Source organism: Beta vulgaris, chromosome 3 (assembly GCF_026745355.1).
Source record: "Beta vulgaris subsp. vulgaris cultivar EL10 chromosome 3, EL10.2, whole genome shotgun sequence".
NCBI classification, from domain to species: domain Eukaryota; kingdom Viridiplantae; phylum Streptophyta; class Magnoliopsida; order Caryophyllales; family Amaranthaceae; genus Beta; species Beta vulgaris.
This window is the reverse complement of record NC_079204.1, coordinates 43,639,803-43,656,419: the sequence shown is the minus strand read 5'-3', so window position 1 is coordinate 43,656,419 and position 16,617 is coordinate 43,639,803. Positions and strand designations below refer to the sequence as shown.

General features: G+C 35.9%; 2 protein-coding genes across 2 annotated transcripts; both read left to right on the top strand.

Annotated features, from left to right (window-relative positions):
• Positions 1-1,775: 1,775 nt before the first annotated feature.
• Positions 1,776-3,604, top strand: LOC125495692 (uncharacterized). The gene is made up of 4 exons (XM_057393388.1): positions 1,776-1,947; positions 1,998-2,295; positions 2,355-2,930; positions 3,055-3,604. Exons 1-4 carry the CDS (start codon positions 1,776-1,778, stop codon positions 3,602-3,604), a joined length of 1,596 nt encoding a protein of 531 aa, XP_057249371.1.
• A 1,647-nt stretch (positions 3,605-5,251) lies between these two features.
• On the top strand, positions 5,252-8,365 carry LOC125496076 (uncharacterized). The gene is made up of 7 exons (XM_048641530.2): positions 5,252-5,499; positions 7,043-7,199; positions 7,291-7,344; positions 7,457-7,570; positions 7,695-7,760; positions 7,846-8,108; positions 8,195-8,365. Exons 1-7 carry the CDS (start codon positions 5,356-5,358, stop codon positions 8,363-8,365), a joined length of 969 nt encoding a protein of 322 aa, XP_048497487.2. The 5' UTR covers positions 5,252-5,355.
• Positions 8,366-16,617: the final 8,252 nt, after the last annotated feature.

Below are 16,617 nucleotides of genomic sequence, written 5' to 3'. Positions count from 1 at the left end.
AAAAAAAAAGAAAATAACTGAAAATTATCAAAATCACGAAGATGCCGTTGCAATTAGGAAAGAAGTTCTTCTTCCCCTTATCTTCTTCCCGTATCTCGCACAAAACAGCTCCAATTCTCACGCGAAAAAATCTGCTATGCAATCTCAAAAAATCATTAAGATCTTCCAGAAAAAGGAGGGAATTATTAGCGGGGAATTTGAAGTGAAATTAGGTCGAAAAATGTTTGAGAGATTTGGGAAATTATTTTGGCGGTAAGTCATACTTTAGTTGATTGTTTGCATAACAATTCATTCAATTATACAAAATCAAGGAACTTTGCATTCGTAATTCATTCAATTTATTAGCCGGGAATTTTATTCGTAATTTTTCAAAATTCAAAGCTTTCTTGCAGATTCTTCAATATTCATTGATACTGAATTCGAAGGTAATTTCAGGTAATTCATTCAATTATAAAAATCACGCTGTATTGCATTCTTAATTTTTCATTCGTAATTCATTCAATTTGTTAGCCGGGAAATCATTAGTAATTTTTCATTGATACTGATTGCATTAGTAATTTTTATTCGTAATTTCATTGATACTGAATTCTCTATATTCATTGATACTGAATTCGAAGGAGGAGTTTGCTCAAAACACCTGATGCCATCTCCATATTCAGGTAATTTTATACTCTCAATAATCCTTTACATTAACAGTGACTAAGCATCATGTTTAAGACTATCCAACATGCTTGGGTTCTGTTCATATATTATCAACTGTGACTACTCAGAATGGCTAAGACTACTCAGTTCTAGTTCAAGAAATATAACTTATATATGTTAGATGGGTCTAATAAGTATCCATTGTTTCTTAGCCAAATTTTTTTAGGATGTAGATTATATACTAATATTCTATACACAGAACTCTAGTTCTTTCACTACTTCCAATTGATTTAATGAACATATAATTCTAGTGCCGTATAATGAACATTCCACTACTTCCAATTGATTTAATGAACTAGAGTTCTGTTCATTAAATCAAAGTGCTTCGAGTTCTTGTTACCTGAAGTAATGAACTTAATTTGGCTATTACAGTGATATTAGGAACTACATATGTTACTGAAGTAGCAGACTATTATAACGTACTGAAGTAACATCAAAGTGATATTAGAACTACATATCAATATGCCTATTACAGTTACTCTAGTTCTTTCACTACTTCCAATTGATTTAGTGATATTAGGAACTACATATCAATATGCCTATTACCTGCTGATATTGTGTTGCCGGGGAAAGTTGTGTAAGGTTCTGGTTGGGGAACACAATTTATGTCACTAATGTGATGGCTGAAAAGACTTGCAGTAATTCTTTTTACATTTGTAGCATAGCTGATTATCATAAAATGTTAGATTAGATAATTGATGCTTTATTTTTGTCACTAAGTGATGGCTGAAAAGACTAAATTATTCATCTACTTGGATCAAAGGTAGGACAATATGGAATCATATAGTCGTGATTGGATGCTATGCAAGAAAAATGACCCCAAGTATAGAACTGGTGTGAAGAAGTTCTTAGAGTTTGCTTTTACACAAGGAAAAGGAAACCAAGTTGTACCATGTCCTTGTGTGAAATGCAACAATGAGAGGAGGAAAACCAGGCCGGAAATAGATATAGATCTGCTAAAGTTTGGGATTGTTAAGAGTTACACACGTTGGGTACGACATGGTGAAAGCTTTGAATGCCAAGTTGATGCAAATGCTTTAGATGACTCGCATCAAAATATAGAGCATAATTAAATGAGTGACATGTTGTATGAAGCATTTGGAATGGCGACACAAGAAGTAGATGCTGAGGTTGGAGAAGCTGTGGATGCAAAGGCTAATGTTGGTATTCGAGGAGATCCAATTGAAGAAGCCAAAACATTTTATAAATTAATGGAAGACCTTGAGTTGCCGTTATATCCAGGCTGTAAAAACTTTTCAAAGTTGTCCTTTCTGCTTAAGTTATTTCACATAAAGTGCTTAGGGGGATAACAGATAAAAGTCTTTCTATGATTCTTGATCTTTTCAAGGAAGCATTGCCGGAGAATAACACTTTGCCAGAATCCTTCTACGAAGCTCAAAAGACAGTGAAGAAGTTGTCTCTTAACTCCATCAAGATTGATGCTTGTCCCAATAATTGCATGCTATTTTGGAAAGAGCATGCTAATGCGGATGAATGTGTAAATGTCATGCATCAAGATGGAAAAAAAAGGAACAAGGGAATGGAAATCCTGCTACAAACCAATCCCAAAAAGCTTCCATGTCAGACAATGAGGTATTTCCCTTTAATACCAGGCTTCAGAGAATGTTTATGTCATCTAAAACTGCCGCTAGTATGAGATGGCATTCAGATGAACGTCAGAGTGACGATGGGGTAATGACACATCCAGCCGATTCAAAAGCTTGGAAATCATTTGACGATAAATATCCATCTTTTGCCTCTGAAACACGAAATGTTCGCCTTGGTTTAGCAAGTGACGGCTTCAGTCCCTTCAGGAATGGACATATTCCCCATAGCACATGGCCAGTGGTTCTAATACCATATAATTTGCCTCCATGGTTTCATGAAACAACATTCTCTATTTTGTCCACGCTCATTCCAGGCCCTAAGGGACCTAAGAAGAATATTGATGTGTATCTCCAACCTCTAATTGAGGAACTTAAGTTGTTGTGGAATGTTGGTGTGGAGACGTATGATGCCTCAAGAAAAGAGAAGTTTAGGTTGTTCGCTTCTTTGTTATGGACTGTTAGTGACTATCCTGCTTATGGTGATCTCTCTGGATGGAGTACGGGAGGAGAAAAAGGTTGTCCTACTTGCAACAGTGACACATCTTCAGAATGGCTAAGAAATGGGGGCAAGTACTATTACATGTGTCATCGCCGATTTCTACCCATTGATCATGAATGGAGGTACGATGGGCATCTTTTGACGGCACACATGAGATTAGACCAAAGCCAAAGGAGTTAACGGGTGAGGAAGTGCTTGAACAATTGGTGGATGTTGAATGTGTTACATCCTTGAGACTCCTACTAGGAAGAGAAATCGACGCAAAGATCAAAAGAACAAATGCAAAGCAATATGGAGAAAAAAGAGCATTTTCTATGAGTTGCCGTATTGGAGTAGTCTTCTAGTGCGTCATAATTTAGATGTGATGCACATTGAGAAGAATGTTTGTGAGACCTTACTTGCTACGTTGCTTGACATCAAAGGGAAAAGTAAGGACAATCTGAATGCACGACATGATTTGAAGGAAATGAAAATTAGAAAGTCCCAGCATGCTAAAGAACGAGACGATGGTAGTTGGGAGATTCCCCCGGCTCCTTACACGTTATCCTTGGAGGAAAAAAAGAAGCTATGTACCTTCCTGACGAGTGTCAAGTTCCCTGATGGCTATGCTTCAAATATCTCCCGAAATTCATTGCTGAGAGAGCGCAAATTGGCATGGTTTGAAAACCATGACTTCCATGTCATTATGGAGCATCTTCTTCCTCTTGCTATACGTGATTGGCCGAAGTCACTGTCCACACCACTTATTAAATTGAGTTCATTTTTCAAGGAATTGTGCTCTAAGACATTGAAGTGAAAGACTTAGAAATAATGGACAAGGAAATAGCCGTCATCCTATGCGAGTTGGAAAAGATTTTCCCACCGGCTTTCTTTGTGATTATGATTCACCTGTCGGTACACCTTGCAAAAGAAGCAATGATTGCGGGACCCGTTTAATATCGTTGGATGTACCCTATTGAGAGGTATGTAGCTTAATATAGTTTGGAAGATAAAAACATCAAAATTTATTATCTTCTTGACTTGCTTGCTTAGTTTAGTTGTTCCTCTTGTGTAGATATTTATGTAAACTGAAGAATTACGTTCGTAACAAAGGGCATCCTGAAGGGTCGATAGCAGAAGGCTATCTTCTAGAGGAGTGTCTGACATTTTGTTCAAGATACATGGAGGATATTGAAACACAATTCAATAAGGAAGATAGAGTCTATGACTGTGATGATCATGGTGATGCTGAGGATCGATTACCCATTTTTAAGACAAGTGGTCGAGCGGTCGGGAAAGTAACACCTCGATCATTAACAACACAAGAATGGGAGGATCTCCATTTTTATGTGCTCAATAATTGTGAAGAAGTGAAGCCATTCATTGAGTAAGTTTTAGTGTTCTGCAATCAAACCATCTACATATATGCTAAGTTTGTAATTCACCATTATTGTCCTATTTTGCACTAGTGAGTATGAGCGTGAAGTTTCAAACACAACAAAGATGACAATCGCTAGGAAGCGCAAGTTCATTCAATGGTTCAAACATCGAGTAAGTTAAAATAACGAGAAATTTGCCTCCCTCATATGACAAAGATGTCTACCTATTTACGTATATAAGTTGGAATAATGTTTGGTGCAGGTGACTTCTTTAGCTCAAGAAAAGCATCCTGCTGTGACTGAACATTTACAGGCCTTAGCGGATGGCCCAGGTCGTGTTGTAGCGACTATGAACAGCTACATGGTAAATGGTTGTTTGTTCCGCACAAAGGACAGTGAAATGGAAAGAGAGACACAAAACAGTGGATTGTTGTGTTGGGGGAAAATGATGTTGAATATTACGGTCTGCTGCGCGAAGTCATTGAAGTACAATACACAGGAGGAAATCGTGTCACTTTGTTCATGTGTGATTGGTGGATGTTCATAGTCATGGGCGAGGAATAACTAAAGATTGCTTTGAATTCATCAGTGTCAATATTGGAAAGGTGTTGGGAAATGATCCCTACGTTTTAGCTTCACAAGTTGGGCAAGTGTACTATGTTCAGGACGTTGCGAAGGCAAATTGGAAGGTTGTAGTGAAGGCAAACCCAAGGAACTTCTACGACGTTCCTGAAATACTTGTCCAAGATAGCATTGGGGAAACAACGAAAGTTTAATGCATTTGGCTTTTTTTTAATAATTGATCCATTATAGGGATTTAATAATTCCATTTATATTGATAGAGTTGTTAAACAATTTGTATTGAAATTTTTATGGTAGTTATTATAATTTGTCTGTTTGTTTGAAATTTATGGAATATCAACTTAGATGTTTTTTACATTCTCTTTCGCGCTATTGAAATTTTTATGGTAGTTATTATAAATTATCTGTTTGTTTGAGTAAGTAATGATAATGTTTTTTGTTAGCGTGTTTTCCTTCGGTGTTGGGAGTTTTTCATGAAAATGTCCAAACCAAGTGGAAAGACATTCAGGAAAAAAGTTGAAGGGGAACAAATGAGTACGAAAAGCTGAGACTTCAAAGGATTGAAGCTAATAACACAAAGCTGGAGAATCTAGGTGTGAAGCGCATCATGGCTAGCATGAAGCAGAAGAAGGAGGTGAGTATGATCAAGAGTAAAGCTACCTTAGATGAAGATAGTGACTACTCACCGGAGGATGATCTTTCGGATGATGGAAATGACGAGGAAGCCACTATTGCAAACAAGAAAAGGAAGGTATGTTGCGTTAGATTGAGGTTGCATATGTGCTCTTAGTATTGCAAATGCCTTTTGGTATGTTCTTATTATGTGTGACAAGGAAGGGAGGACAGGGTAGGGAGGGTATGTTCTTGATCAAGTTTCTGATAATTGCTTTACAGTTTTCTTGTAATTGTTGTTGAACTGGAGGTAGTCATTTATCACTGTTAGCATAAGCTTTTTTTCACTATTAAAAGTTGGATTTTATATGATACTAGGGTAGTCAACAATTTCCATTTTTCCCTATGAAGTGTGAAGTCATATTATTATGTATGTCTATGTCCTACTAGAGATGTCTTATTCTCTGAAATACCTGCTTGCAGAATTTGTACTGGATAGTAATTCTTTTTCTTGTGGCCTCCATCTTTATATACTTGACAAATTAGCGGCTTGTTTTTATCTATTTTTTCCACTACCAGTAGTATTATAAGAAGGAAAGCCAAACGAAGTGTCTTGCTGGAGGTAATACTTTCTGATGCTGATACCAGTAGTATTATTAGAAGTGCTGCGTGCTTGTCTGTTTCTCGGTGTTGGTGTAAGAACTCGCAATTTTGTGTGCTGAATAAGAATTTCAGGAGGGCTACATGTTGGTTTTCTCTTCTAATTATCTTAAGAGCGATACAAAGTGGTGATTGATGTTGTTAGTTGGCCAGGAAGTGGGGGAGGGGATATGATCTATGACTTAACAAATAGCTCTTTAGTGGTTGCTTGTGTGTAGCATATATATTAAGTCCTTCAGGAAGAATACCCTCAAAGATGCTCCCAGATTCACAGGCTTCAATATAGACTACCTGATGATGTCAGAGGTTCAAATTGAGTAAAACTATACAGTATACAACAATGACAAACTTTTGCTGTAATATATGAAGGGTGTTGGAGAGATATTCTTAGTGCTTACCAGGCTTAGGTGCTTCCCACAAAGTATATATAGAGAAAGTATATATAGAGAAAAATAAACCAGCATATTCAAAGATGGACTTCGAATTGAGTATATAGAGAAAAATAAACCAGCATATTCCCACAAAGTATATATAGAGAAAGTATATGTCAGAGGTTCAAATTGAGTAAAACTATAACATATTCAAAGAAGCATTCAGAAGATGCTCCTGCCAATGGTATTAGGTGCTTCCCACAAATTAAAGTATATATAGAGAAAAATAAACCAGCATGAACTAGACTCGGGAGTTACTTTCTGCTGACATGCATGTAACACAGAAAACATGTCGAGATTACTAACTTTGATTAAATGTTCTTGAATGGAATGGATGTGCTGCTTAAAAATGAAAAGTTGTTTGTTTGAGATAACTTGGGTGTGGAACCTCATACCATATGTGATCTTTGGCAAATTCCAATCAAAGCATAAGCAAATACTCTTTGATGAATATATTAAAAGTACTTCAATTGTGAGTCATTAGTTAAAGTATCCAACTCTTCCCCTCCCCCTTCCTTAGACGAAAGTCAACCCTTTATTTTGCTAATGAATTTCAAATGCTTTTTTTTTCTTATACGAAACAAAATGCAGGCACATAACCAAGACTGTGCAAATAAGGGGACGAAAAGGAACTTCATTTTACCGGGTGCAATCGGCTCTTTGTTGACGCAGAGCAAAAACGTGCAAGGGAAAGGAAACAAAGGGGGAAATGTGCAGCTAACAGCAGCCCTCAAAGTCATACAGAAAGGTTCACCTTTTAAACCCACTCATTCCATTTATGAAAGTCATTAGATTTAGTTTCATTCTAATATCTTAGTTGCGAAATAACTGCAATACAGCGATCAATAGTCAACAGGAGGCGGAAGTTCAAGACAAGATGGACTTCGATGAAGGTATAGTAGTCCATATGTATAAATATAGGATTTAGTAACAGAATACCTATGACAAATGAACTTATGTACTTCTAGGCATTATAGTGTCTGAGATTGTTTAATTTCTTTACAGAAATGAAAGAGTCCGATGAAATTGGGAAGGCTGATGTGGGAGATAGTGAATTTCATGAGCGAGAAAGTGATGGAATCAATGCAAGGGAATCCCAAAAAGCAATTGACCAAGAAGGTTTGTTTAAAGAGCCATTGCCGGTTCTTTCCTTTTTTTTGATTGACGAATGTGTTAGCTTCCAAGAGAGTTGATTTGATCATGTAAAGTGTGTTTTTTGACGGAAAATTGGAATTTGGGTCAGATGGCTCTATGGAGAAAAAAGGCGAAAGCATGCTAACAGGAGAAAAGGAGGCATCTAATGAAACAGGTATGGATTGGCTCATTTTTTAAAGACATACCCTAAGCCTATTTTTTAAAGACAATATTTATTTTTATTCAAATTAACATGTCAGGAAATGCAAAAACGAAGAAGTCATATAAAACCAAAACACCAAGAGGTCCTACAAGAAATTTACAACTGGCTAAAATGAGACCCGGTGAGAAGATAAAGGTAGATTTTGATGTTAGTGGTCAACCAATAGGTGTCAACAGAGCTAAGCTGTCAAGTTACTGTGGTTCCCTCGTCAGAGATCCTCTGAATGCGCCACTTTATCGTATTGAAGAATTTTCACAAGTTCCACAAGAGAATAAAGAGAAGATGTGGAAGCTCATTTTGGTAGAACAATACTTCCACAAGCATTGATAATTCTTTAATATCTTTTACGAACTTTATTTTCTAATTTGAACATTTCTCATGTGCAGGACAAATTTGATATTGGGCTGGATGATGTTAAAGATCAAGATGAACGTGAAAAGAAAAATAAAGATAAGAGGAAGTATATCATGACATCTTTGAACAAGAAGTATCGGAATTTTCGTGCACGTTTGAAAAGAGATATTATGACACTGAAGAAAATGATGACGACAGACTGAAAGAAGATAATAGGCCCCAAGTGTTGACGAAAAAGACTGGGAGTGGCTTGTATCATACTTTGGCACTCCAGACTTTCAGGTTAATGCACCCTCGTACATTGCATAGATTTCTTTATTTATTTTCAATTTTTATCATTTCACACAATTCTAATTTGTTTATATTTGATTAATAGAAAAAGAGTCGCAGAAACATTGAGAATAGGTCATACCTTGATGCCGGACATACGGCAGGAACAAAAAGTTTTGCACAAAAAGCACAAGATATGGTAACGCGTGTTCTTTCACCATTCCTGTCCTAATTTTTGGAATAGTTACTTAGGTTTATTGTTTGCCATTCCTTCAGTTTGAACGTGACAAGGTAATGCCAGGATTATTGAAATTGTACGAGGAGACTCATACTGAAGCGACAAAACACATGTAACTCAATCGGCACAGGACACCATGGTAACGATTATTCAAACTGGATTTTTTTGGTTGTATTTGAAAGTATATTCCTACTTGACAAGATCTTCTCCCGTTACTGCAGAATGAAATTAAGCAGCTAGTTGAGCAACGAAACAATTTGGAAACAAAAATGACTGATGAAGAAATCTATGCAACAATTAAGCCAAAACGCAAGCCAAGTGCACGTGATCGACAAAAAGGGATAAGTCCCTCAGTGACATCATTATTTGGGTCATTTAGTGAAGGAGAAAAGTTTCGCAAAGAGGCTGAAGCATCCAAAAATGAAGTAGTGAGGCAAAGAAGGAAGCAAACGAGGTAAAGGAGAAGAACGAAGCTCTAAGTAATACAGTGAGAGGCCTCGAAAAGAAATCTAGACTTATGAACGCGCCCTAGAAGCCTTCATGAATTTGGCTGGATACAACATGTCCGATCAATATGGATGCGGTATGTCATAGATTATACCTTCAATTTAATGCAAAACAGATTAACACATGTGCATTATTAACAATTACAAATATTAACAGTGGACCGATGAAGAGGATGAGGAAGAGCTAATTCAAAAGTCTGAGAAAAAACACAATGATGTTGAAGATTAAAGATATTTTTAGATATCAGTATTAGAGGTGACCAAGGTTTCTCCTTATCTTTTCTTTTTTAAAAAATCATTGGTGACTCTATAATAATGGTTATTCTACTGCGTTGTTGTTCTGCTGCTATGCTGCTGTTGTTCTGCTCCTATGCTGCTATGCTGCTGTTGTTCTGCTGCTGCTGCTATGCTGCTGTTGTTCTGCTGCTGCTGCTGCTATGCTGCTGTTCTGCTGCTGCTGGTCTGCTGTTGTTGTTCTGCTGCTGTTCTGCTGCAGCTGCTAGTGTTGTTGTTCTGCTTCTGCTGGCTGCTGTTGTTTTCTCGCAGCTGCTATGCTTGTTATTGTTCTGCTTCTGCTTCTGCTGTCTGCGTTTTTTCTGCTGTTAAGTTGAAGTTAATATACTGTTTTTTATATATTCTATGTTCAAGTTCATATACTGGTTTTTTTCCATAATAATGGTTATTGTGTTCTAAGGATTATGGTTTTGTTAGTGTTATTATGGTGTGTTCTAAGGAGTATGGTTTTGTTAGTGGTTCATATACTGGTTTTTTTCCAATAACAATGTTCAAGTTCAAGTTCTGCTGTTATGCTTCTATTCTGATGTTGATCTGCTGCTGCTGTTATTCTTATGTTGTTGTGCCGCTGTTATGCTTCTGTTGTTCATGTTGTTGAGTTTGTAAATTAAAGTTTAACCTTGTTTGGGTTCTGATTTTAGGATACAGATTATGAATCGGACGCGAGTCCTAAATTAAGTTTAGGCGGTCCGTTTACAAAGGAAACTCTGCCGAATTTTCTGTAGAATTTTAATACATATCTAGTTGTTTAAAATATTTGAGGATCACTTAATATAGTTTATTAGAGTTACAGTTCTAAATATTCATTGATTCTAAAAGTTTTGGTAAGTTAAGCGTTAGAGGATTAATATATTCATTGGATTGTAAAGTTTAAATATTCGACTTCCATGACTTCTTTCTCCTTTTTTTTATTTCCTTTTCGCAATAATCTTAGAAATATTAAAATCAGTCAGCTTCAAAATGTTAGTTCCGCTCCAAGCACAATTCACGTGCACTAAAAAATATCTTTAGATACAACAATAATTTATGTGATGCCGATAAAATGGCTATATATAGAGACAACTAAATTCATGTGACACTAAATACATGGCTTTAAAGACAACTAACTACAATTGATGCTAAAATTAAGGGCTATGGAGACAACTAAAATCATGGGATGCTAAATACATGGCTTTAGAGACAACTAACTACACTCGATGCTAAAAAATGGCTTTAGAGACACCTAAATTCATGTGACGCTAAATACATGGTTTTAGAGACAACTAAATACAATAATGCTAAAACAAATGGCTTTAGAGACAACTAAATTCATGTGACTCTAAATACATGGCTTTAGATGCAACTAACTACAGTTGATGCTAAAAAAATGGCTTTAGAAAACAACTAAACTTATGTGATGCTAAAAATATGGATTTAGAGACAACTAATATTCATGTGATGCTAAAAACATGGTTTTAGAGACAACCAACATACATGTGATGCTAAAATGTATCTTTAGAGCACCAGAATATATTGACACTAAAACCATATATTTAGAGCAACGATGGTATGTGATGCTAAAAGGGGGTTTCAGAGGCAACTCAGCCAGATGATGTGCCTCTATATCCAATTTTTTTTTGTATGTGATGTATGGGGGTATGTAATTTTTTTTCTTTAAGGATCCCTTGCACTTATAAACCTTAATTTCTTTTGTCAAAGTCATGTATCAAGCAATTCCTTTTTGCATCTATTAGAATCTCTCATAAGTATGGGCATAATAAAATATTCATCAAGTAAGTTGTTTATAATGTCATGTATGACTATTTCAATAATGCAATTACTCATTCACTTCTGCGATTGAGTATATATCTAATTATCTATCAACACTTAAATAGAATTTGGTATCTTGAAATTACCCAAGAAATATATAAACTATTCAAAAATCTTATATTTTCACATGGCATTGTATGTATGAACACTTAGTATTGTGAATGGAGGATTATTTAAGCAACATAAATTAGAAACTATAAAACTTCTAGATCATGTACATGTCTTGATATTATTCTTAGGGATTTCGGTCCCTATATAAGCTTACTCATCAAGTCATCGTGTAATAGATTGCTACATCATATAAAATAGTAAACTGAATTTCTTAACAATGTCAAAATACTTTAATGAATAAAAATGAAATCTTAACTTAAATGCTCATAGATAATTTTTAGATATTAATATATTATCCCACTTATACGAATCATATAAAACTTTAAAATATAGATATGGGTGATAATAATCATGCTCATAGACTCATAGTCTTTGCCTTATAAAATGAATTACATACATACATATATCTTGATTAATTCACAATTAAACAATGAAACACCATGACTTTCAACATATAACTTAAATTCTATATCATAAGAGTAATTTGCAGCCAGTATATATAAACCAAATAAATCGATATTATTGCGACTTGATAGTTCAGCAAAATTCAAACATTAAAGTCAATATCTCAAATTTTTAAAACCACGCATGTGCTAGTAAAAGAATTTGTTGTGCTACACTCATAGATTTATAAGAAAATTTTCAATGGTAATTTCAATAGGTGTGATAAAGAAAGATTGGAATATATATAGAATGGGTCTAATGGTATTAGAGTATCAAGTTGTGGTAATGATCTAATAATAAGCAATTTTATATCAAGCGACCAAACTAATAAGATGTCTGGGGTAAACATTAGATAAATATAAGGAAACCCCCTTCTATTAAATAACACTCAAATAGTCTCGATGTAATCAATGATTCCCAAACTATTTGATTTTGTATACCAAAACAAATACTGAAACTAGCAGACAATAAATAAATAGTCCTATATTACTAAATCAACCATCTATTACATACATGTCGCTAGAAGAATATAAATCAGTAATCATACAATTGCAAAACAAACTGAAGCATCAAAGGCTTTCGGTAGATATTTAAATACTTGCCCACTAATTGATAGGAACAAATAAATACATACTCGATCAAGAAAGTAGAGTGTATAAAGCGAAGTCATTATTGTGACATTATACGCATCACGTACGACAAAGCATATAATCAATATAGCTTTATGATACCATGTCATCATGCCTATTTAATATATGTAAGAATATTAGTGATCAATAATTCAATATTAGGTAGATGAAATATAAGTTCTATTGACTATCAATCTAGAAATAATAGCAAACAATAATAGAATATCAAACAAGAAAGCAAGGAAAGAACACACCAGAACTTTTACGTGGAAACCCAAGAACTGGGAGAAAAACCACGAATATGCACTAGGAATCGATGAATATTCAAGAAAGATTACAAAAGCGCTCAAGAACTCTCTCTAAAGCTTTTTCTCTCTCAAAATATGTGTTTTATGATGAAGAATACATTAATGACGTAATTAGGGCACCTATTTATATCTCCACTAGGCAAAACCGCAAAAAACCGCATTTTCAATAGGTGCGGGCGCACCAGACCTTAGGTTCGGGAGCACCTGAGTCTTCTGCCTCAAAGTGAAAAAACCTCCGTAGATGATGTGCAGGCGCACCTGACACATGTGCGGGCGCACCCTTGTGTCAAACCCCTTTCTACGAATTTCTGCAATGTTTTCTTTTGACGCAACCTTTCTCCACACTCCATACACCCCATTGAGCCTCATATGGACCATATACCCAACAATCTCCCACTTGGAGATAGGTGTAAGTGAAGAAAACTCCATAACTTCATCATCTTCTCATTCATCTCAACTCCTAATCCACCATCTTGGCCAACAATCAACGAAGACCAATTAAGGTCCTGCACAACCTTAGTTTATCATAACTCACACTCTTAGTGACCATATTTGCTAGATTCTTAGCAACCAACACTTTCTCCAGACTCAACTCATTCTCCTCCACTAAACTCCTGATATAGTGAAAACGTCTACGAATGTGTTTAGTCCTACAATGATACATGGGATTTTTAGCCAAATGCACTGCACTTTGACTATCACTGTAAAGTATCACCTTTTCCTGTTTAATGCCCATCTCCTCAAGAAAACGAATCAACCATACCATCTCCTTACCTGCCTCCGACATAGCCACATACTCAGACTCTGTAGTAGACAAAGTGATACACTTCTGTAACTTGGACATCCAACTCACTGCAGTACCCCCCCATAGTAGAGACATATCCTGAAGTGCTTTTGCTTGTATCGATATCTCCACTGAGATCAGCATCAACATAACCCTCTAGCTCTACTCCCTTCTGCTAGAAACAAAGCCCCATACTTGAAGTACCCTTCAAATACCTTAGTAACCACTTTACATCCTCCCAATGTTTCTCACCTAGATTAGAAACAAACCTACTAACAACTCCTACTGCAAAAGCAATGTCTGGTCGTGTGCACACCATGGCATTCATCAAGCTACCAACAGCTGAAGCATAGGGAACAGTGGCCATCCGCTCCTTTTCTGCTTCTGTAGTTGGTGAATGCTCCCTTGTCAATTTGAGATCACTAGGAAGTGGTGAATTTTTGGGTTTAGCATCTCCTCCATTAAAACTCTTTAGCACCTTAAGAATATAATCCTCCTGAGACAACTTCAACATACCAGTAGACTTGTCCCTGAAAATCTTCATGCCTAAGATTTGTGTAGATTCACCCAAATCCTTCATCTCAAATACTTGTGACAGTTTTCCTTTCACACCATTTATCACATTCATACTTGTACCAGCAATCAACATATCATCAACATACAGAAGTAAATAAACATAGTCATTTTCATACCTCTGAAAGTAACAGCAATGATCACTGTCAGCTCTCTTGAACCCACTGCTACACATGAATGTGTCAAACTTTATGTACCACTGTCTAGGAGCCTGCTTCAATCCATATAAGATCCTCTTGAACTTGCACACCAAGTTCTCCTTTCCTTGAACTTTAAAACCATTTGGTTGCTTCATGTAAATTTCCTCCTACAGATCACCATGTAGAAACGCAGTCTTTACATCCATCTGTTCTAAGAACAAATTTTCAGCAGCAACAATAGCCAACAAGATACGAATAGTAGTCAACTTCACAATAGGAGCAAATATTTCATTATAATATATATCCTCCTTTTGTAGGAACCCCTTTACTACTAATCTCGCCTTAAACCTAACACTTCCATCAGGCTCTTTCTTCAGTCTGAAGATCCACTTGTTGCTAAGTGCTCTCATACCTTTAGGTTATGTAGACAACTCCCATGTCTGATTCTTTTCCAGGGACTTCATCTCATCTTTCATGGCTAACTCCCACATAGATGAATCAGTCGAATTTATTGCTTCTTTGTATGATTCTGGTTCACCTGCATCAGTTAGTAACAAATAATACATAGAAGGTGAATATCGAACAGGTGTTTTGGACACCCTTGCGGATTTTCTCAAGTCAACTTGAGAGACAATTCTCCTTGTACTAGAACTGGAGCCTCTTGGTTGTATGACAATTGTACCTTCTGAATTACCAGGTTGTGAGATATCTGACTCATCAGAATCAGACCCTGCAAGAGTGTGAACTTCATCTCTATGTTGTTCACCCAATTCTGGAACAATGACATCCCTACCATCAATGCCACCTATCTCCACAATCTCCTTCTCCTGAACTCCCACTACTTCAGTTATCTCAGATTTATCACCAAATTAAATACATCCTTATACAGCTTAGTCTCATCAAATGTGACATCATAGTGTCTCAAAATCTTCCTACCTTTTGGTTCCCAATATCGATATCCATACTTCTCAGAACCATACCCAATAAAATAACATTTAACGGCTTTTGGGTCTAACTTGTCACGTTTCTCAGATTGAACATATGTGTTGTACCCTAGTTTTGATAATGACAAAGAAACAAAGGAACAAACTAAGTAGTGAACTAATGAATTATTTAAGTGTATGGTGTCTAAGGTATCAATGCAAGGAACTGAGAGAATACAAAGTCAATGAAGAAGTCAAGAGAGGATTTCAAAGGCTAAGTAAAGAAGTTTCTATGTTGATACTGGAGCAAGCATTGGATCAAGAATAATAGAAGCTAGGCGTTTTATTTTCTAGTTCCAATGTAAAGGAACAAAGAAAGAATGGTAAGGAACTGTGGCAGAATATTTGAGAATGAAGCGTTTGTTCCTCTGTAAGGAACAAACTCAGTGGCACTTAGTAAATATGTTAAAGGAACTGAACTAATATAAGGAACTAGACTTAGGCGTGTACTTAGTGTAACGATTAAAAGATAATGGAGTAAGTCATGCCTAGATTATAGGAAATTAGTTATTTCTAATTTCAAATGATAAAATCAGTTTTAAAAAGAAAATCTGTTTTGGAAAGATATTATTTTTCGGAAAATAAGAAAATAAATATCCGGTTGTTAGAAAGATTTTATTTCAAAGATATTATTTTCTTAAAGATTAGAAATTCAGATTTAAAGATAAAAAGAGTTTATAAAAACTGATTTTCGGATTATGTAGAAGGAACTCCTATTATTTAGGAGTAATGGCTGCATTTTATCCACGTTCATTTATAGTTCATGGGATCATGGACATGATGTAAAACGTGTTCCTTAGGGGAAGGAACATCATGGGTAAATGGATTAAAACGTGTACTCTAACATTACTCCCACGTTCTTCATGATTACCACTATAAATATAGAAGTCTAGATAAGTTCCAAAGTGTGTCTGACTAAGTAATTAAGTGAGTTTAACTTATTAAGTGTCAGTGCCTTCATTCTCTCATAATAGCCATTTTTCTTTGCCTTCTTACTCTAATTCCACTAAGCTTATTTCGATCAATTGTATTTTGGTTTTTGGGGTAAGGGAACTTTGAGTGAATTTCTGTAAGAGAAAGGCTTTGAGTGAAGCTTGTATGTGTGAGAAAACTTCGAGTGAAGTTGAGAGGAACTGCTGTTAGGAACAGTGGTTCAGGAACTTGAGTTTAGGAACTCAAGGTAGGGCTCGAGTTAGAATTAGGTTGTAACAAAGTTGTTTGGCCTAATTAGTGAAAGTGTTGAGTTTTAAAATCCCTAGTGGTCGAGGTTGTTTCTTCTTGTTGGGCCCAAGAAGTTTTTCCTCGTAAAAATCCCTTGTGTTCCTTAGCTTGTTTATTCGTTTAAGTTTTAATTTCCGCNCACGAG

Coding starts and splice junctions, on each gene's coding strand:
- LOC125495692 (XM_057393388.1), top strand. CDS start 1,776: ATGAGTGACATGTTGTATGAAGCATTTGGAATGGCGACACAAGAAGTA. Junction 1,948..1,997: donor GTTGCCGTTATATCCAGGCT/GTAAAAACTTTT, acceptor TTTCACATAAAG/TGCTTAGGGGGATAACAGAT. Junction 2,931..3,054: donor CCCATTGATCATGAATGGAG/GTACGATGGGCA, acceptor GACTCCTACTAG/GAAGAGAAATCGACGCAAAG.
- LOC125496076 (XM_048641530.2), top strand. CDS start 5,356: ATGGCTAGCATGAAGCAGAAGAAGGAGGTGAGTATGATCAAGAGTAAA. Junction 7,761..7,845: donor GGAGGCATCTAATGAAACAG/GTATGGATTGGC, acceptor TTAACATGTCAG/GAAATGCAAAAACGAAGAAG. Junction 8,109..8,194: donor AGATGTGGAAGCTCATTTTG/GTAGAACAATAC, acceptor TCTCATGTGCAG/GACAAATTTGATATTGGGCT.